The sequence below is a fragment of the Nicotiana tabacum genome, chromosome 20 (genome assembly GCF_000715075.1).
Source record: "Nicotiana tabacum cultivar K326 chromosome 20, ASM71507v2, whole genome shotgun sequence".
Lineage (NCBI taxonomy): Eukaryota > Viridiplantae > Streptophyta > Magnoliopsida > Solanales > Solanaceae > Nicotiana > Nicotiana tabacum.
In genome coordinates, this window is record NC_134099.1 from 51,148,945 (window position 1) to 51,170,196 (window position 21,252).

General features: G+C 34.0%; 1 protein-coding gene across 1 annotated transcript; it reads right to left on the bottom strand.

Moving 5' to 3' along the window:
- Positions 1-9,408: 9,408 nt before the first annotated feature.
- LOC107767983 (amine oxidase [copper-containing] zeta, peroxisomal) lies at positions 9,409-17,307 on the bottom strand. The gene is made up of 12 exons (XM_016587086.2): positions 16,719-17,307; positions 15,267-15,376; positions 14,875-15,180; positions 14,446-14,558; positions 14,002-14,332; positions 13,698-13,913; positions 13,359-13,595; positions 12,850-13,035; positions 11,520-11,660; positions 10,753-11,021; positions 10,258-10,339; positions 9,409-9,780 (listed from the first exon to the last, which is right to left on the bottom strand). The coding sequence occupies exons 1-12, from the start codon at positions 16,939-16,941 to the stop codon at positions 9,655-9,657; spliced, it is 2,340 nt and encodes a 779-aa protein (XP_016442572.1). The 5' UTR covers positions 16,942-17,307; the 3' UTR covers positions 9,409-9,654.
- Positions 17,308-21,252: the final 3,945 nt, after the last annotated feature.

The window sequence follows — 21,252 nt, forward strand, 5'->3', positions numbered from 1 at the left end:
CAACATGTGAGATTTTGGATCATGACAGCATACTTGTCTGGATGGAGCACAAAAGGAGCTTTGGCCTGCCCTTCATGCAATAAAGAAACTCCATTACTCATCTAAAGTATGGTTGTAAGTTCTCTTACATGGGTGCTCGTAGATATTTTTCATCTAATCACACGTGACGGGGAAATAAATGCGACTTTAACGGGGAAGTGGAAAGAAAATATCCTCCTGAAATTCTCTCTGAAGATAATATTTTAAATCACTTGGCTAGCTTGGAAGACATTAAATTTGGTAAGAACCGAAAGAAATAAAGACACGAAAGGGTAAAATCACTTATAACTGGAGGAAGAAAAGCATATTTTTCAAACTTACTTATTGGAAAAATAATTTAATATGTCATAATTTAGATGTCATGCACATTGAAAAAATGTGTGTGACAATATTATTGGGACGTTATTAGATATGGAAAGAAAAACAAAAGATAATCTGAATGCTCGTCATGATTTGAAGGAGATGGGTATAAGAAGAGATTCGCATCCTACTCAAAGAGATAGAACGTGGTATTATCCAGCAGCATGTTATACTTTATCACCACATGAGAAGTCTAAAGTAAGCAAGTTTTTAAAAAATATTAAGGTTCCATATGGTTATTCTTCGAATGCGTAAAGTTAAGGGATCGTAAAATTTATGTACTGAAGAGTCATGATTCTTATATTCTTTTGGAATAGCTACTTCCTTTTGCAATTCGCGGAGTTCTGCCGAGCAATGTCTATGCTTCTATCACTGAGCTAAGTATTTTCTTTAAAAAGTTATGTTAAAAAACAGTAAGAGTTGATGTGTTAGATCAGCTTGTAACTCAAATTCCAATAACATTGAGCAAATTAGAAAAAATATTCCTACCAGTATTTTTTGATATTATGGTGCACTTGATCATTCATCTTCCAAGAGAGGTTAAGATTGATGGACCTGTACAATACATGTGGATGTTCCCAATAGAGCGGTATATTTTAGTATTTGATACTTTCAATTTATTTTTTGTGGTTTATTAATTTATCATGTTAAGCGTTTAACTGCCTATATCATGTATATTTTTGCGCAAATTGAAATGTTATGTTCGTAATAGATGTCGACCTGAAGGATCTATTGTGGAAGGATATATTGTTAAAGAAAGTTTGATATTTTATTTAAGGTATTTACATGGAAGTGGGAAAGAGAATAATTCAATGGACAAAAATTATGAAGGTGATCAGGTTGAGCCATTCAGTAGATTATCAATATTTGAACAAAAGGATTGCCCTTTATTAAGAGATACATCCATAAATCTTGAAGAGCTTGAGCGAAAACAAGCTCATCTTTAAGTTTTGAGAAATTGTGAAGAAGTTCAACCATTTTAACGGTATTTTTCTTTATGTCATTGTACATTTCTACTTGATTTTGTTAGTCTTTTCTCAATTATTATGCTTTTTTTTTAAATAGTGAGTACGAGCAGAACAATAGGAACATGAACTTCGACGGTTGGTTTTTCCATCGAGTAAGTTTTCATTACATTGTTAATTTTTTTTATAATACTTCTTTAGCATCATTATTTTATTTATTTATTATTGTGCAAATGAGAAAGAAAGAAAAACATGTAAGTTGCAAGTTGTATTCTTTGGCTAGAGGTCCTTTTGATGGAGTCCAAAGATTCAAAGGGTATGAGATAATGGTTTTAGATTTCATACTAAACAACTCGAAGGAAAACGGCGTGAAGCAAAATAGTGGTGTTTTAGTACGAGGAATAATGAATTGTCAAAATATAAATTATTATGGTACTATGACCTTTAGTAGAACTTCAATATCTAGAAGGTAAACGGATTGTTTTATTTAAATGTGATTGGTTAGATATTGATCACATTGGAAAATGAGTGACGATAGATAAATATAGTTTTGTTAGTGTCAATACTAACCGAAAGCTAGCAGCAAGTGAACCATTTGTGCTTGCATCTCAAGCAGAACAAGTTTTTTATGTCAAGGATAATCTTCATCCCAATTGGTTCGTTGTCTTGAATGGTCATTCTACTTATTTTACTGGTGGTGTTGTCAGTGAAGAAACTTTTCAACAAAATGCTCAAGAGTTCTCGTGTACGTTTGAGGAAGATGAAGACTTTATGAACTGGGGAAGAAATGATCTTGATGTTATCGGCACTAATGTTACCTTAGATGGTGATATTATTGAAGACATTGAATCAGAGCCTGAAACTGATGATAAAAATTTATTACTATAAATATTTAGAAGCCTTATATGCATAATTGTTTATCCTCAAGCAATGTTAAACTTTTATTTATTTGAGAGATGATGTTTAGTTCTTTATTATTTTAAAGGATTTATGTATTACTTTATTACATTGAATTACTCTAATTGAATATAAGTTAATATTCAATAGTGTTGACTTGATTATTGTAGTTAGATTGAGTTGAATGATCTTTTCTACTAGGTGTTATGTTTGACTGATTCTCCAGTTACATGGAAAATTATGGCGAATTTTTTGTTAAATTAATAAATAAATATTGTTAAACATAGCATAGTTGTTTATAAAAAATAGATTCTGTTGAAGCTTAAACATGATTGCTAAAGTTGAAATGACTGTTCTTTCTGTTGACAAGTTCTCGATGCATGACACTTGATTTAGGAATAGCTATGTGATTGTAAGAATTTTAATTTATACTTGGATTTATAAACTCTAACAAATCCAACTGGAGTCCCTTGCATACATTTTAACTAATGAATCATGGACTAAACCTCTTGCCTTCCTTCTCTCTATAATTTTATTTCATAATTGACACAAGGTGTGTAAAATGTTTGTCCTATTTTTATAGACACAAATATATCCATGTTCCTTGATAAAGAAAAACCCAAATAAGAAATTATCTATTATGACAAATAAATGTAGCTATAAATATTATATCACCTTATAAGGGAAAACCCAAATAAAAAAATTATACCCCAACAATTGCTACGATTTTTGAAAATTGAAGCAAGACTATTTTTTTACCTATAAAATTATGGCAAGAAAATGAATCGTGGCTAGAAAATTACAATTGCTACATTAACTTCAAATGCATAGCAAAAACTTAGAATTAGCTACAATACTTATTGTGACTATATAAATTTGTGGCTATATTATTTTGCCATGATATACATCGTAGCTATTGAGTCAATTATTGCCACGATTTTTATAACTTGAAGCAAAGATGTTCAATATTTTATTTGACATAATTTATTGTGGCTAAAAATTTATATTTCTACAATAATTTAAATACGTGGCAAAAACTAAAATTAGCTACAAATTTTTAGTATAGCAATAAATGTGTAGCTATTTTCACAATTATTGCCACGATACTAATAAACTATAGCAAAAAGGAGGAATTAGCTTTGTTAATTTACTTTTTGTAGCTAAGAAATTTCACCAGATTGTGAACAGCCAGGAAATTTTAATTTTATGGCTATTGTTAGGTAATAGCCACAAATTTTTTATTCGTAGCAAAGAATTCGTTGCATAATGTTGTAGTGAATTGCTTTAACTAAAATGTTAACAATTTATAGATCTAATTTTACATTTTTATTTAAACTTTAAAAATATTCTATTTAAACAATTTAGACTTTTATTAGACTCTAATAAATTTAACAAATAACAAAGTTGTTAATTTACAAAAATAATAGGACAAAAAAAAGTAAAGAGTTATATCTTAAAATAAATTGGTACAAACTATAAGCGAGCTAACAATTTAGGTAACATAAAGAAACAATTTAGGATAAACTAGTTTAACATGAGCTAACAAATTAAAAATAATTTTAAGATTTGCACGTGTATATTTTATCGAAAATAATGTAAGATTTTACTTTATAAAGTTTTTTGATCTTCTGAATCAGCTTCATTGTAAACTCAAGGATCGTCCCTAAGTTCTTGATACACAAGAATTCCCAAGTGAGAGGTTCCTATTTCTGAACAAGTTTCTGAAATTTTATTAAACAAAATTATACAGTATATCACAGATCTTGGAAAATCTTTATTCGGATTAAGGGAAGAAAGAAAGAAGAAAAGAAATAGAGTTAAATTATTTCAGAACCAGATGGATGATTTTCCCAGGACGCAAAAGACTTTCCTTTCCCGTCGACAAAACTAGAAAAATTTACTGCTATTGATGCCACAAGTAAAAATATTAAGTTTTCATAAGAGAGACAAATATAAAGCTGACAACTGCTACATATAACAAGCCTAATCTAACATATCCTCAGCAAATATATCAACAGTTAAGGCAAAAATTTCCTTACAACAAAGTAAAATTCTACGGTTGCTAACAGAGATTCAAAATTGACTAAATCTTGTCAAACAAAAAGGCATTGCCATTCTATCTTAAATAGTAAGATCCAAATTGTCCACAGACGCACGATCAGATTGAGACGAAACACGCTGGTCTGGAGTGGCATTAGTTGATGATGAGGCAAAATTATGTGCACTAATGTTAGCAAACTGATAATATGACTTGGGAAAATAGGCATAGTTTCCATTAAACGGAATATTAGGAACCCAAGAAGCCGTGTACACATGAGGTCCCTGATTATTACTGGAGATTGTCAAATTCTTATTGTAAGCCATAGGGACAGGAGGAAATCCTGGAACTCTGTAGCTGATTGGCATTGGTGAAATTGGAGTTTCTTGATTCAAAGGTTCTTTGTCTTTTGTTACTGGAACAACAACCCTTTTCGACGAACTGGCCTCCTCTGAGACGGGTTGATTAGTAGGTGAAGATGAACGACAAGACTCTTCAGCCAAATTAATGTCGAAGACACTGAATTTTTGGCGTTTGATCACTGCTCTTTTGTTATCTTTTTCAGCCTCCAGTCTTTCAAAATATTTCTGGGCATGGCTAGCAACTTGTGTGTGTGTTCTGCTTGGCACAAATTCTTTAGCAATTCCAGCCCAATTTCCTCTCCCAAGTTTCTCCAATCCAATCAAGAATGCTCTGTGTTCATCTTCACTCCATCTTGTTCCCTTATTACTATTATTATTGTTTCTTCTACCCGTATTGGATCTTGAACTTGAACTACCAAAATTAGTAGTGATCACAACTCCAAATAGTTTAATGCTATTACTGCTGCTGCCAACTTTCTTGGTTCTTGAAATTTCCCCTCTTCTTTCACTGTGGATTTCTTTTGCCATTCTCATTACGTACTCTCTTTTTGCAAATTGCGCACAAGAGAATGGCCAAGCATGTACGTAGGAATCCATTATCCAATTATTTATAAGAGGTAATGTGTTAACCGTGTCTTAACATATGATGACACGGTTAGGATTAGTGTACCACACTAGGAAACTAGGGATAGTTAAATTAATAGGTAACATATATCATGGGGACTCTAGGGTAAGGCAAGTGAAGTCCTTGCCTTAGGCCCCCAAATAATTAAGGCCCCAAAAATAAAAAGGACTACTATATTATTATATAATATATAATTTATATTTATATAATTATTAATAAAAGATTTCAAATTTTAATAATTTTTAAAATTTTGTAGACGTAAGATTAAGTGAGTTAATTGGAAAAAAAATTCTCACTAAATTAAATAATATATTTACCTTCTCATCAATTTTATTTTTCTTTATGTATAGTCTTTTTTCATGGTTCTTACGATTTTACTTTCTAATTTCAACTCCAATTCTCTAAATTAACTATTTTTTTGGTCACATTTGATTGATCCACACACCAAAAAGCAAGTTCTTTTGTGTCTCATCTTTTTTAACTAAGAAATCCCCGAGGCAAATGTCGCAAGGTTCAAAACATGATGAATAATGGGCTCACCGTTTACCATTTTCATTTAAGGGAAGAATTCAGTACCATATGACGCGCGCCTAACTCATATATCATGAGTTGTGCTCTCACCACTATATCAAAGTCATGTAGGTTTTTTTTGTGCCTCAATAATATATGGATTTTAAAGACGTTTCAGGGTCTTTTTAATATATTTTGGTTTAGGCCACCAGTTTTGTTGAGCCGCCCCTCATTGACAATCAACAATTATTTACAGACTACTGCCCCACTATAAACATACTGTTCAACCAGCTTCATTCATATTTGGTAACTGAAGGACAAACTCGCTGCCTTTAATGCTCTTGTCATTGTTGCCTTATTTTAAGTGAGACTATAAATTTTATTGAGAATGTCAGGGGCGGATAAGTGGCTCTAGTAGGAGACTAGTAAAGCCTTGATTTAGGTCCCCCAAAATTTTTAATAATGGATTTTATAACTTTATTTCAAATTAGACAATATTAATGTTTGTAGAAAAAATAAAAAAGTACAAAAAACATTATAAAAAAGAAAGAAAGGTGTCTACTCTTAAATAGTAAAATATTTTCAAAACTTTGAATTAAACTACTTAAATCTTCATATTAGTAAATATATCTTTTACAACAATATCAAAGGTAACATATTACAAATACATGTCTAATATCTCATTTATTTAAATTTTTCTTTTCTAATATAAAAAATAATATTATTATGTGAAGTTAAAGACTTTATGTCATTTAAGAATATATTCTATAAATAACAAGTATGAAAAAAAATTGCAAGATTAATTTTTTTGCATATATGTGTATATACGTACTAATAAAAAAAGTATAAGGCCTCTTATTAAAATTTGGCTTTAGACCATCAATTTTATGGAGCCGCTCTTGACATATACATTAGGAAATAAAATTATTGAAATTAAAGTTGTAGTTCAAGAAACAAAGAGTACAATTACTAAAACTATAGTTTTGGCACATTTGAATACACAGAAACAATTATATCTTCAACAACAACAAAAATGCACTCTAGTTAGAAAATGTGGTCAATAGCACAATTGAGTTTAAACTGTTAACGGCTTCAAATAAGAATCCATGCCTAAGGACTACTATCTACATAAAATGGAAGTCACTAAATACGGGCACCTTTAAATTAAACATTGATGGCTCGAGCATAGACAACCTAGGAAAAGGGGGCATTGGGGTGTCTTTCGAAACACTGACAGTAACGGGATCCTGGGGTTCAACATGTCCATTCCCTATGCAACTAATATTTACATGGAAGGCCTAGCCCTTATGCATGGTCTAAAAATAGCCCTGCAACAAAACATCATGCCATTAGAAATTGAAAGTGAAGGAATGGCAATGGGACGGGGCGGGGCGGGTTGGAACTTAACCCGTAAAATTTCAACCCGCACTGTCCCGCCCTGCATAGCAGTTTTTTCTATTTTCAACCCGCCCCACCCTGTCCCGCAATTTTTTTTTCATTTTTTTTTTTGCTAAAAAAAACACAAGTTTAATATTTCACTTTTTTCAGTTTCTTAAATCCCCCATATGGATCCAAATATTATATTTCTATTTTCAGAGATTATAAATCTGTGCATGCACTTCTAATTCATTACTCTTATATTTTCGGGATTTTCGTATTTCCATTAACTTTCCTAAATGAATCCTGAAGATACGACTTGTGAGCTTGTCTTGTTTTAATGAAATCCGTCAAATGTGAGGTGACTAGCTATTATTGGCAAACATTGACTAATTTAATCATATCAAGTATTACCCTATTGATGCTAGATCAAAATACTTACTGTATAATATTAAAAAGACAAATAGAAACTTCCAAAACATAGATTGAAATGCTGCTAATCATTTACAAGTTAAGTTAAAAAAAGTTATACAAGTTGAGAAGTGCTACGAGGAAACCCGCAACTGCCCCGCCCCGTGTTAGTTTTTGGAAAAACAGTTTCAACCCGCCCCGCACCCGTATAAGATCAAACTCGCCCCGCCCCGCCCCGCCCCGCCCCGCCCCGCATAAGATTAAACCCGCACCCACACCGCCCCATTGTCATCCCTAATTGAAACAGACTGCAACATTCTAATCAACATGCTTACTAACAACAATTGTCTATACCAAAATTTGATTAATGATTGCAGATGGATGCTCACTAGAGCGGGGGAACCTACGGTTACTCACGTCTTCAGAGAATCAAATGGAGTCGCTGATCTTTTGGCCAAGCATGGAAGCAACTCAAACGCTTTTGGAAATTCTGTGTTGTACTCACCCCGCCCCTTTTGTTGTCTCTACTTTTGAACTGGACAAACTAGGAACCTTGTGTCCTAGAATAGTCTCATCTTGTAATAACTTTTAAGCAAGGCAGAATAAATGTCTTCATTACCAAAAATAAAAAAAAAAAAAAGAGTTAGCTTGTAGACCACTTTTTGCTACAGTGATCCACCTCCCACATCACAGGGGCAAGTGCATAGATAGCCGATTTTGAGACCCTCATTTAAGGCAATAGCCGAAATTTAGAAATTTTTGTAAGTTTAACCACTTCAGATATACACGATTGAAGCGTATTGCTTATGCAAGCAAACTTCAAACATTTTTATCTGAACCTCAGTTCAGACATACGCAAGGCAAATCTCAGACAGTTATGCCTAATTTCATACCTAAAATGGAAGAATTGCCAAGAAAATGGAAGAATCTTTTTTATTACCGACACCCGGAGCCAGCTTAAATTTAAAAGCAACTCCCGAACCTAATTCTTAAGATCACATACCTGTCGCATAAAAAGAAAATGCACAGATGCATATATAGTTGGATTCTCCAATGGAGCAGACATCAATAAACTGGAAGAAAGAAAACAATTTCATCGATTTCATGGAAGCAAGATATTATGAAGGGATTTTGTAAGTGTAGGTGCACAGAATTTTTATTGAAGAGAGAATGATGGGACTCCCCTTATTAACTTCTATTGATGCGGGGAAGATGGGGATATTTGTAATTCCACCCATTGTGGGTGGTTTTTCTTTTTTTTCTTTTGAAAGACAATTTTCATGTATTCAGTTGAAAAAACAGACATATAGAAACATCTCAACTCAAAACAGGAAATACAAGGTCCAAAACGTTGAGAAGAAACAATCATGTGTGCGCAGCACGTGCGTGCGAGTTCGAACCTGCCAAATTGACGCAAAAAAGATGGTCTGTGGTGACATTGAACACGACTGGAGATGAAATGAGTGTAACAGTCAAACAACTGTCTTCCTTACCAAAGAAACTCACAAATAGTAGATAGTACAAAGAGGAGAAAAAGAAGAACGAAGAAGAAGAGAAAAAGTTGTCTGAAGTTTACCAACGCAGGCTACAGGTTAATTAACATGATTAACCAAATAGTAGATATAGCTTAATTAACATGATGAAAACTAGACAACCCATTATACTTTTACAACATCATAAGAGTTTACTCCATAATAGTCTATGCAATACTCCTCTAATTGAGGTTGGGCTTCTATAGCATAGATATTCCAAATAAAGCCACTTTTGAAAGGAACCAGTACCCTTTCAATATTAGTTCAGATGGGTGTGTGTATCAGAATAATATACCCAGAAAACCATGATATATGCTTTACGAAGCAAATGAAACAAGGCCAACATTATCAATATCATTGTGTCCGACAGAGATGTAGGTTTTTTTGGGGAAGGGGGACTTGGTCCACAGAACAATAATGCCAACTTGCAGTCTATGTTCTTAAGAAACGCTTACATAAAGGCTCCAAACAGGAAGAAAACCCAATTTATGCGAAGTTACATGAACCAATCCTAGAAGGCAAAGCTAGCTTGAATCTATCAAAGCTTAGCCATTATACCACCGTCGTGGCAAGACTTTGTCACTACCCCGTTTTCCTTAATATCCGAGTCAGCTGTGCTGGGAGGAACATCAACAGCTGGGGAGCAATTGAAGAACCCATGAGGCTGCATCATGAACAACATTAATCTACATTAGTTCAGTAACATGGTGACGTGAAGCTAGGATCTAAGAAGACTCATTGCAGTTTTCACAAATGATGGATATATCCTCAAAAGAAACAGATTGCTTCAAAAGGAAAAGAACTTGAGGCAGAGCCAACCAAACAAATCCAAAAGCAAGTATATAAGTTCAATAAGTCTTCTACCAACACAAACTCAAGGACAGATTCAGGGACAAATGTCTTGGTCAGTGCTTGCGATGATGTTCTCGAGAAACACTCTCCAACCATTCCCAGTCCAAATTCATAATGAAAAAGTAAATGGGACAGGAATTACATAAAACTAAACACGTGTGAAAGGAAAGTTTAAATGGGAACACAATCAGTCGTTTCAGATGCTGACCAGTCAAATGCGATTTATATTGTATGTCAGATGACATTGCCAATCAAGAAAGAAAAATGTCATAGCCCAATATTATTGTACCTGGAGCATAAAACCAATGTGCTCCACAGGCATAACAGGCCAGTCTTCTAGGCGCGGAACATGTATAAGTCCAAAAACATACCTGGAAAATTAGAAAACGTAGTCAGCACCCAATATAACCAGAAATATATAATAACGACCTCGATAGAAATGCAGTGTCATTTCAGCAGTTTCTACCTCATGTTTTGTCAATTTTCCCATCATTAAACCCCCCCCCCCCAAAACACCCCAACCCCCACCCCCCCACCCCAACCCCGACGGCCCAAAACCCATTTTTGTGCATGTTAACAGCGTATTTTTTCAGTGGTTCCTCTTTTGCAAGTCTTCTCATTGTGAAGTTCTTTCTTCAGATGATAGCCATTGAAATTACAAATGTGACACAGGAGAATGGCCAAAACACAGGATAAAATATGTTTTTATGCAGTTTATCATATCAACTAGCATACTTTTAGTTGCCATAAGATCTTTAATCTGTATCAAGGAGGATGGACTAACCAAAGAACTATCTGTGTTTCTTCCAGGGATCGATTCTGCTTAACCCAAGTAGCCAATCCCTCACCAACACGAGGATTTTGATTAGGAAATTCTCCTCCAGGAAACATCTCATCACCACAGTAAGGGGTGACCCAAAGATTATGCTTTAAGAAAGCAGCTCTTCTCAAGAATTTTGCCTCTGATCCAGCTAGTGGCAGACAGTTTGTACCTGGTACTAGCTTGTAACCAGTTAACTGCCCCGTGCGATTGACTGTTCTTGTATTCCGGATCTAAATATTGAAAAGGAATATGGTTCAACCATCATTTCCAAAAAGGAGGCAAAACTACTGCCCATAACACACCACACATATAGAAATACAGAAGAAAATGACAAATAACTTAAATTAGACAGACGATGATTTTTTTGGTAACAGACAAACGATTTAAGGTACTGATGATAGAACAGTAAAATACCACTAGAAAACATGTGCTGACTTCACAACTACGATAAACATTAACTGTGGCAGATTTGCAAAATGTATAACTATGTGCCATTATCTATAGATTGCAGTATTCTATGTAAACAGAATAGACAAGTTACAGCCTCCGCCTTCAGCTTTAGCTAGAAGGATGAAGGAATACAATACATGAAACAAAAACTTCATACCATAACATTGTTTAGGCAGAGAATAGGAGCCTCAGCATTTATGTAAAAGCATTACATGATCCTCTTAAGCTTGAGTTTATCCTTTGAAAGAAAAGCCTCAGCAGGAGAGAAGGAAACTTACAATCCAATGGCGAGCAGTTAGAGGATTACAATCACGCATTGCTTCCAATTCAGTTCTAAGCAATCTCTCTTCAGCATAAAACGCATTATTGTGAACATTATTTTCTCCTGGTGGCTCAACTCTTGCATTTACTTCAACCACCTAATTATAAGAAACTTTACTATCAGATGTCACGTGTAGGTCAATGTCCAAATGAAAGAAGCATATAGAGAAAGGTGCAAGATATGTATGTACCTGTAGACAAGAAGTGAAAAATTAGAGATGTATACATCCATTTAAAATTAGGCAAATCACATTCTTTTAAGAATGAATTAGGCATACCACATCCTTTGTTCTTTTTTAAATGAAATTTTAATTCATCCATCGATATGAGGGTATATAAGGAGATATTATTTTGTCCACAGCAATGAAATTCAGAGTATTATTACTTTTGGATTATATTCAAAAGTAAAATCAGTATCCCGTACATAAATCCTGTTCCCATCATCAATATTTATTTTTATTAACCGTGGTTTCTAGGCCAGCTTAGGCGCACCTACAACTAATTCCACGGGATACCTGCTACCTCCCACCAACAACAGTGTGCTTGTTAGACACTCTTAAGATCCTTTCTCAAACCTGCTCCCATGACCACAGTCCACCAAGGCTGGGACGATGGGAAGAAATCACCTAGTGTTTTTGCCTCACCTAAGATTGAATCTAAGGCATCATGGTTCTCACCCCACTTCATTAACCACAAGGCCACACCCTTGGGTGCTTCCCGGTCATCAATATTTGAAATGGTTCAAGTGGTATGTCAATCAAACAGTTTCACTCTTCCAGTCCAACAAAATTTGGATGTTCCAAGAATTTTTCCAATTTTAGCAGGTGTCTAACAACAAGAAACAGATAGCTATGAAGCAAACAAAGTTTCTAGCAAGAAAGAGATGAATTGAAAATGAAACCTAAGTTGAAGCTAAATGTCTTGCATCCTGAAGCAATTACAAGACGTTTGCGGCCATAAAACCAGAAAGGTCCAATGCCTTCCAAAATGGTACAGAATTCTTAGAAATGTTATAGGAATTGAATAATAGAGGTGTGGGAGAAGCAATCAGAAAGATCTGGAAGGAGAAAAGGCAGTTGAGAAAAACAAAGAAAATCTTTAAGGTTATACATGCCCCCAAGGCACCAAGTTCTCCCTTCCCTTCAAAAATAAAGAAGTAAAAGCCACAAAAAAGGAAGGAAGACCGGGAAAGTCAAATTGGGGAGGATTACCAAGGGCTTGTGGGAAGATTAATGCAAGGGCGTAGTAGTAACCATAAGTCAACATCACTTGCATCAAAGGACATACCTGATTATGTGCTTCCCCTGGTTTGCAATCAACAGCCATATCCATGCGAGCCACAAAGAAGTGCTGATGTACAGGAGCATACAAGCCAGGTGCAATAGTTGTCCCATATTTTCGAACTTCCCCAGGTAGAAGAGCACCTAAGCTGAGAATTCCAGTCAGCTTAACTTCAGCCTCGATTTTCCCATCCTGTGGTGAGAAATAGGATATTCATGTTTTAATATCCAAATCTCAAGATCAATATGGACAATAGCTCCACATTTTCTTCTTTTTTACTGGGTCAAAAAGGAACTACGGACTTCTAATGTGATTTAAAGTGGCATCCCCCCCTCTTATTTAAGTAATGAATGTGCAGTTTAAAAACATGGAAATGCATGCCCAAATGATAAGATAATGCTACAAATGACCCACTGCCAGCTGAATTTAGCTAAAACAAGTAAATCACACATTGGGAAGATATTATGCAACCAATGAACCAACAAGTTAACTCTTACTTAGAAAGGGTAACCAACCTGATAAAAGTGCCAGTAAAATCCATATTCATAGTTTGCAACAGTACAGATGAAAGACACTGTTAGCCGTCGCGATCGTCGTACTTCAGCTAAACCTGTTCTCCAATCTTGATGCTTCCATAAGATTCCATGATCCTCCTCATGTAGGCAGACACAATTTTCGATTGTCTCAACACCACCCGTGAAGTTTGTAAAATGCGCATCGAAATACTTAATATAGCCTAAGCAATCACAACCCTGCAATCAAAGAAAAACATTCACATGTGATCCCGAAGCTGATCTCACTGAATATAATAAATTGAAAATGAATTGTACAATGCCAATGACATATTTCCTGACCTTCTTTAAGGAATGTGCATTTTTACCAAGCCCGTCTTCCCCTGCATCAAAAGCATTTTTCCTGTAATGTGGCTCATTTGGATCCCCATAGGGGACTACCATTTCAATGAAGCTCAGCCTATGCGCAACAGGTCTACGACCTCTGCTACCATCAACATATGCAACAGAATAGATAACCAGACCCTCCCTGGGGGTAAAACCAATACGAAAGTTCCACTGCATAGGATTATATTGGTTCTCGAAGTAATTAAATCATCCACAGAAATACAGAAAAAATGATATATCATGCTCTGTAAAAAAGTACCTTCTGCCATTCAACAAAGTGCCCACTGACACGGAAGCTAGGACCTTCAGGCTGACTTATAAGAAGAGGTTTAACATCACTTCTGTCAACCCCTCCTCTCGTTTCACCAGGAGTGTAATTTCTCAATGGATCAGCTGGTGGTAACGGAACCACTTTACGATCTTCAAACTCTATCACAACCATATTCTGCATATCAACCAGTATATGAATTCCTTCAACTGGTCGAGCATAGCCATTTTCCATTGGACAGTCGCTTTCAGTTCTGCAAAAGATTAGAGGTTTTCCTAGACGGCGGTTAGGTGCATCAGCCTCACTGAAGTAACCTGCACACCTGAATGACTTGGAGTGTTATAATATATATGTCACACTACAGAAAATGCAATGCATACTAGGAGATCTCATGCATGTTGTTTACAGAAAGAGGTAAAGAACAGAGAGACCAACCAGGCATCGACCATCACAAGTTCCATATCATCGATTCCTCTCTTCTTCATTGCATCACGAAAAGGAGGGAAATCCTTCACAACAGCTTCACATTCAGCATATTCAGCAGCGTCCTACAATCCAATTTACATATGATAGTTCTCTTTTGGGTGCAGCAAGAAAACATGGATCTCATTATCACTAGATTTCTTCCATTTGGAGAAAAGGTCACAAGTTCCTATAGAAACTAGTGCAGTCATTCGTTTTGTGGCAATCAAGTCACTAGTAAACATGAGCACAGAAGCATTCCAAGTATTAAAATAGCTTTCGTATGTCTTTTGATAAACAATATGTGGAAAAGTTGATTGAAACACTGGCAATATGACCTAGCAGCAATGCTTAAAACTTTCAGCATGATATTCGACTTATAAGTTTATCAGAGGCACCTACCATTGGAGGCTGTATATCAGGCACAACCTGAGATGAAATGACTTTGCCGCGGTGGTGGCCTCCTCGAGTCACAGCATGAACCTCCGAGAGCTCAACAACCCATATGCTGGTCTCATTTGATTTCTTATTATAAACAATTAGTCTAGCCTTCCTTGGAGGAAGTTTACTAGGAATTACAGGCCCACCTTTCGTTCTTGGCAACAAAGATGGTTGGAAAGGAGGGAAAAAGTATGCATCAGCTAAAGCAATCACACTCTTGTCTGGTTCCACCAAAACAGCCTCGACAAAGCGCATGCTATCTCTCACCTAAACATCGAAGATAAGTGTTAATTGAATATTGATGATTGGAGAGGCAGAACAAAAACATCTATATTGATAAAGCAAATAATGACCTCAGGAGTACTGCCAGCTGCCCTGACAGTTGCAACAGCCACGGCAATTTCAGCAGCAGTTAAGGGGTCCAAGGGATGGTGACTTTGAGCCCTCAACAAGGTAGGCAGCCCTGTAAAATTCAGATTACAGCAATTTTCATAAATGAGCCAGCAAATTTTCTCAACATTCCTTACACGCAGGCTCTTGATATAAACTTGTCATGCCAAGTTGATTACTAAATAGTCCAAATATCTAGAATGCATTCCATCCAAGCCTTGGATTATTTGAAAAGTCTCAAGTCTCGAGCTCTGCAATTATATTATCAAAAATTTGTTCTGTATATTCTTTGGTGCTTACAGCTTACTGCTGAAGTTGTGAATGATTTAAGAAAACTTGAAAAGGCTTACAACACACCCCACTGCTAAATATAAGAGTAGTTCATATGCATAAGGCACAGTAGCCTAAGATTTTTAGGCATTTGCGCCGGAGAAGTTTTCCTGGAAAATGGAAATAATATTTGGAGGGAGGTAGCAGATACCCCATGGAACTAATTGAGGTGCGTACAAGCTAGCCCGAACTCCATGGTTATCAAAACAAAAAAGTAAATAAATACTCCGTAATAATATTTGTAAAAACAAAATGTCTTGAGACACTTTGTGAACCGAGAAGAAAAGTCATCTTCCAGGCGCAGAACACTCAAAACACTCTTCAGAATACACAAATCTTTTTTCTAAAAGATTATCACATACTCACTTTTTCCTAAAATTGTCCAAACGAAAAGAAAAATGGAAAATGAATAATTTCAAGCAACTTCAAACAACAACAACAACAACAACAACAACAAGCCAGTGTAATCCCACAAGTGGGGTCTGGGAAGGATAATATGTACGCAGACCTTACCTCTACCCGGAGGGGCAGAGAGTCAATTTCAAGCAACTTCAAAACAAGCAAAAAAATCATGCAACTCGTGTAAAGATTGTAAAGTAAGAACCACCGGGACAAAAGGGAAGACAGAGAGTGGAGTATATACCCTGGCCGGGAAACAGAGCACAAGAGTGAGATTTCGTGCTTCAAGTAGATCCACAAATAATACTTTAAAAAAAAAAAAAAAAGCGATAAAAGTCACGATTTTTCACTTTATTTTTTCGTTACCTCCAAATTTACTACATGTGAATTGGTGACCAAAAACAATAAGGTGAAGGATGTAAGTTTTATATGTTAAAGAAAACGTAAAGGTTAAAACAACTAAAAGAAGGCTCCGCATAAAGAATAAAAAATTAACTTAAAATGTCATACGTATGTTTTTCCTATATTTTGATGATTTTCAGAAGCACCGAAAGGAAAAACCAGCAGGCACCTACAAAAAGCAAAAAGGCTATACGATCCACAATCGCACGAACGCAGAGCATGACGTATCACCTTTTGCATGTGTGGCACAGAGCAATAAATTAGTCAAATCATGAAAAAAATACCTTTAACGGCGGGAGGATTTGGCAGAGAAGGACGATCAATGGAGTCGATCACAGCAACAGCAGCAGTGGCAGTGGTTTTGGCGTTGGCCGCCGATCTGGTGGTAGAGGAACGATCGGAAATTTCAGCTACGGTTCCGGCGGCAGTCCATTCAGACGAAAACTGAGCGGCGGAAGCATTTCGTGAAGGGGAAGAAACCGTCGCCTTTTCCTGAGTTGAGGCCATTGCAATGGATTCGCGAGTTCACTGTAACCGCCGTAATACTTGTCACTATAATAGTAGTAGTAGTAGTCCTCTGACATACAGCACTTACAATTCTGGCGCTCCGAATCCACAATTCCACCGCCTCCGATTCCCAAAACTCAACTGATTTTTCCCTCTGCTTCTGCTTTTTCTCTCTCTGTGGAAAGTTCTAGAGTTTTAATGGAGAAGTAGGAACGGAGCAATGAAGAAGAAGAAAAAACGTGAGTGGAGGAAAAATGGGGTGGCTGGGTGGTATTTATAGTCGAGTGCGCAGGGGAAGAAGGAAGAAGACTAGGCGGGTGGGTGGGGTGGGTGGTATTAATGATAATGGATACGCATACCTCTATTACTAGAACAGCCGAAAAGTGAAGTGTTATATAGTCCAGCTCATCCTTGTTTTGGCTCTGTTTAGTTGAAGGATCAGCAAGTAATTGTTTGGTACATTATAATATTTTTTCTTATTTTAAATCCTCGGATCTCTAATTTATGCAGGATTAAATTTTTTTATTTAAATTGTTAAAGCTTATGTTCCACCATTTCCTTAAGATTTGACGGAAAAACTTCTAACTTATTCTTTCTTCGTCATAAAATAAGATAAATTTACAATATGAAGTGCAAATAGAGACATTCTAACATATTTAATTCATATTTTTTAAATAGTGAATTTAGATGACATAAAAATTAAAAATGAACTCAAACTATTCTTTTTTTTATTCTTCTATTCTCACAGTTGCATGCACAGGCAAAATGATTCCCTCTACAATCAGTAACAAGAATTGGAAAATGAAGAAAACGCGGTAGCGTTTGGGGAAAGATTTTTTACGCTTACCAGAATTAGTGATCAAATTTAGGTGAAAATGTGTATTGATCAACTATGATTATTTTGGAGTCTATTTTATGAAACAAATATTTGGTGGAGTTTATACTAAAATTGGAAGTTTTAATATTTTGGGATTTCTCTTTAAGACATTGAAAACTCAAAGACGCAATTATAGAAAACGAATTATTGGTCAATATTTGAGTACATGGTAAAAACATCAAATCGATTGATCGGAAATACTTTGTATAACTTCCCATAAAAATTCAATGTTAGATACAGATATAGTAATCAAAGGTGTTAACATATATGAATATAATTGGACAAAACATTGAACATATTTAAAATTTAGTGTGGAGGAGTTATTTTAAGGAAAAACATATAGTAGAAAGTTTGAAACATTAAAAGTAAACAATTAATTAAAAGTTATCGTGAAGCCCATTTTCGGTTAAAAAAATGATAAGTGGTGTTTGAAAATCCAAAAATATATATATAGAATATCAATGTATACTAAATTGGCTTGAGTATATATTCGATTTGAATTGCTCTTACACGTGCAAGGACCAAACGGATGTACTTGTCTTTAGATTTTTACTCCATAGGCTCAGAGCGGATGCAGTCTCGTAGTTACGGGTCCAATTGAACCCATAACTTTTTACGCGAAAAAAAAATTTATGTGTAAAAATTTATTAAAATTGAAAAAATAATAGATTTGAACCCATAACTTTTAAAATATAATGGATTCAATATTAAAAATCTTAAAAGTTGAACTCAAAAAATTTAAATCTTGAATCTACCTCCGATTAGACTAAACCCCTACCACCTTAGGTAGTCCTAAAAAGAAAAATAAAGACCAAGCAAGTGTACATTATAGTGTATAGGCTGACCCCTTACCCGTATAGGTGATTTCTAAAACGAAAAACAAAGACCAAACGAATGTCTTGTCTTTATAAATTTTAATGTACAGGCTAACACTCGACCACTATAGGTAGTTCGAAAAGGAAAAACAAAGGCCTATACATAGACTTGGTAGGCTCAATTTAATTAGACGGATAATATTAAAGAATATGAATTATGTAACGTGATCTAACTTGTTTGAGCACATTATATCATATTGCTTGAATCAAATTTTAATTACCTTCTTGTTATCCAAGGAAACATACCCAATAAAAGAATATTATAGTTAGTATTATCTCATTTTTTCCGTTCATCATTTTTCTTTATTACATAATCTACTATATTTATTACTCATTATCTCATTACATTTTATTAGTTTGTCACTTGACTTAATATTTTTTTCAATTGCTCTCCTTTTAGTATAACATAAATATCTGTTTTCTTATTCCTAAATATTTTTCTCGAAACTTTTATTTCATTGTTACATTCATCTTGAAAAGTCAAAAGTTATTAAACTAATAAATATTATAAATATCAACAAATTATCTATCCTTCCTTGTGTACCTTTTTATATGATGTTTTAATTGGTTAGTCTCATTTAGAATTTCACCTATAATTGAAATAATATCAATATTCAGTACTAAATTGTGAATTTGAATGTTTTCTTTACGATTAAGTTATATATTTTTAATAATTATTATTTTTGTACTGCATTCAATAAGCAAATATAGAAGATAATATAGAATATATAAGTGCATACTACCTTCCTTTTAATATAATATAGATAAATTATAACATATTATAGATTAATTTAGTTTTTCTTTTTATTGTAATAAATATTTTTCTTAACTTTTATTCTACTACTTAGATTAATATTTAAATTTATTAATAATATTATTCAGTATTATTTATTTTTTTTATTTTTTTTATTATGTAATTGTAAATTATAAATTTTCACACACTACCTCCGCCCCCTCTTCCTTTATTATTTTTCCTACTATAAATTTTATAAAGTTATTCTATTTAGTATTTAAGTCAATAATAGATTAAAAAATAAAAGGGTATCTACTCATATTTTTCCATCCTTGAAATTATCTTTTCATATTCAAAAACTTGGATATGATCTGATTTATATGTTTTTCAATTCAAAAGCTTGAAAAAGAATTGAGTTGATTTGGTTTAAGAAAATAAATTAACAGAATAGATAAAGATTATTCTTATTATTCCTATGTAGTTATTATTTTTTATCTTTTTTTAAAATCTTATCAGTAGAGATAAGATAGTAGGTTGTATTTTAGAAAAATATTAACTTTCTTTCCATTTAGCTTCAAAAGAATCTTATTTCATATCTTTTCATTTAAATTCAAAAAATAATTTTACCGTTAAATTTAATTTAAGTCTTATTATAAATATTATCCTAAATTGTCAAGTGACTTTATAGTAATTTCCCCTTGACTTAACCACAATGCAAACTTTATTCCTTTAATTATGACATTTCATATCATATTTGTCAAACTAAATATTTTGTTAATATGTACCTAAATTAAAAAAAATATATATCACTTAAATTTTAGTTGAAAATGTATCATGAAGAAAGTCAGTTCAAATTCAATCCTTTCATTTTTCACTTTGACCGAAATTAAAGGAAGAATCTTCCTTAAATAAAAATATTCATTACATAAAAATTTCTTGAACAATTTACATACTTGGTATCCTTCTAATCACCATAATGTTCCTAAATATATCATATTTCATATTATCTTTATCCTAGTCTTGTCAATTTATATTAGATTTTGTCCTAAAATTTATTTTGACTTTGCCTTAAAAGTGCCAAGTGGCATTTTCTCAATAAGTCACTTGACTTAACCTCATGCTTCACTGCCCTCATTTTAATATAATATACTGTGGAGTATAGATATATATATATATATCGAAAAAAATCAATAACGTAAAGTGAAATTCCATGTATTTATTAGTTGGTGTTAATACAAAGAATGGATTATTTTAATAATAGTAATAAATTTGGAAGTTAATTTGAGGAATGATTTGGTGGGATTTTATGTTAAAATTGGATGATTGAACATTTTTCGAATTCTATTTAAGACATTGATAGATCAAAGATATACAAGGATTATAACGGCAATTTACACAGGATTTTATTACAATATTTCCCCTTCCTTTTTGGTTTGGAATGATTAGTGTCAAACAATAAAAGACCGATTGATATAGCAATCAAAGGTGTTAATATGGATTTAATTGGACAAAGTATTCGATGTATTTAATTTTCGTTTAGAGGGACGATTTTAATTAAGGAAACTATATTAAGTTTTAATGTCCTTTTTGTTAAATTGTGACTGTTGAGTTTTTTATGTATTTAATTAATATATTAAATACGTAAAAGATGGTGAATCGGAAATGGAGGGAAATGGACATTGTCCCATATTGGAAGAGAAAGATGTTTTTTATGAGTATATAAGCAATTGCTCTTCTTCTATCTCTTAAAGAGTTGAGAAGAAGGCAAGCCTCGTGCCGTCGTCGTCGCTCGGCTAGGCTTCGACTTCGGATTAAATATTTGTTTT

What these genes read in the sequence shown, in the direction of transcription:
- LOC107767983 (XM_016587086.2), bottom strand. Translation starts at nt 16,941, where the DNA reads ATGGCCTCAACTCAGGAAAAGGCGACGGTTTCTTCCCCTTCACGAAAT. An exon ending in CTTGTGATGGTCGATGCCTG is followed by an intron (nt 14,333 to 14,445) that starts GTTGGTCTCTCT and finishes CAAGTCATTCAG; the next exon opens with GTGTGCAGGTTACTTCAGTG. An exon ending in GAAACACAGATAGTTCTTTG is followed by an intron (nt 10,340 to 10,752) that starts GTTAGTCCATCC and finishes CTAATTTTCCAG; the next exon opens with GTATGTTTTTGGACTTATAC.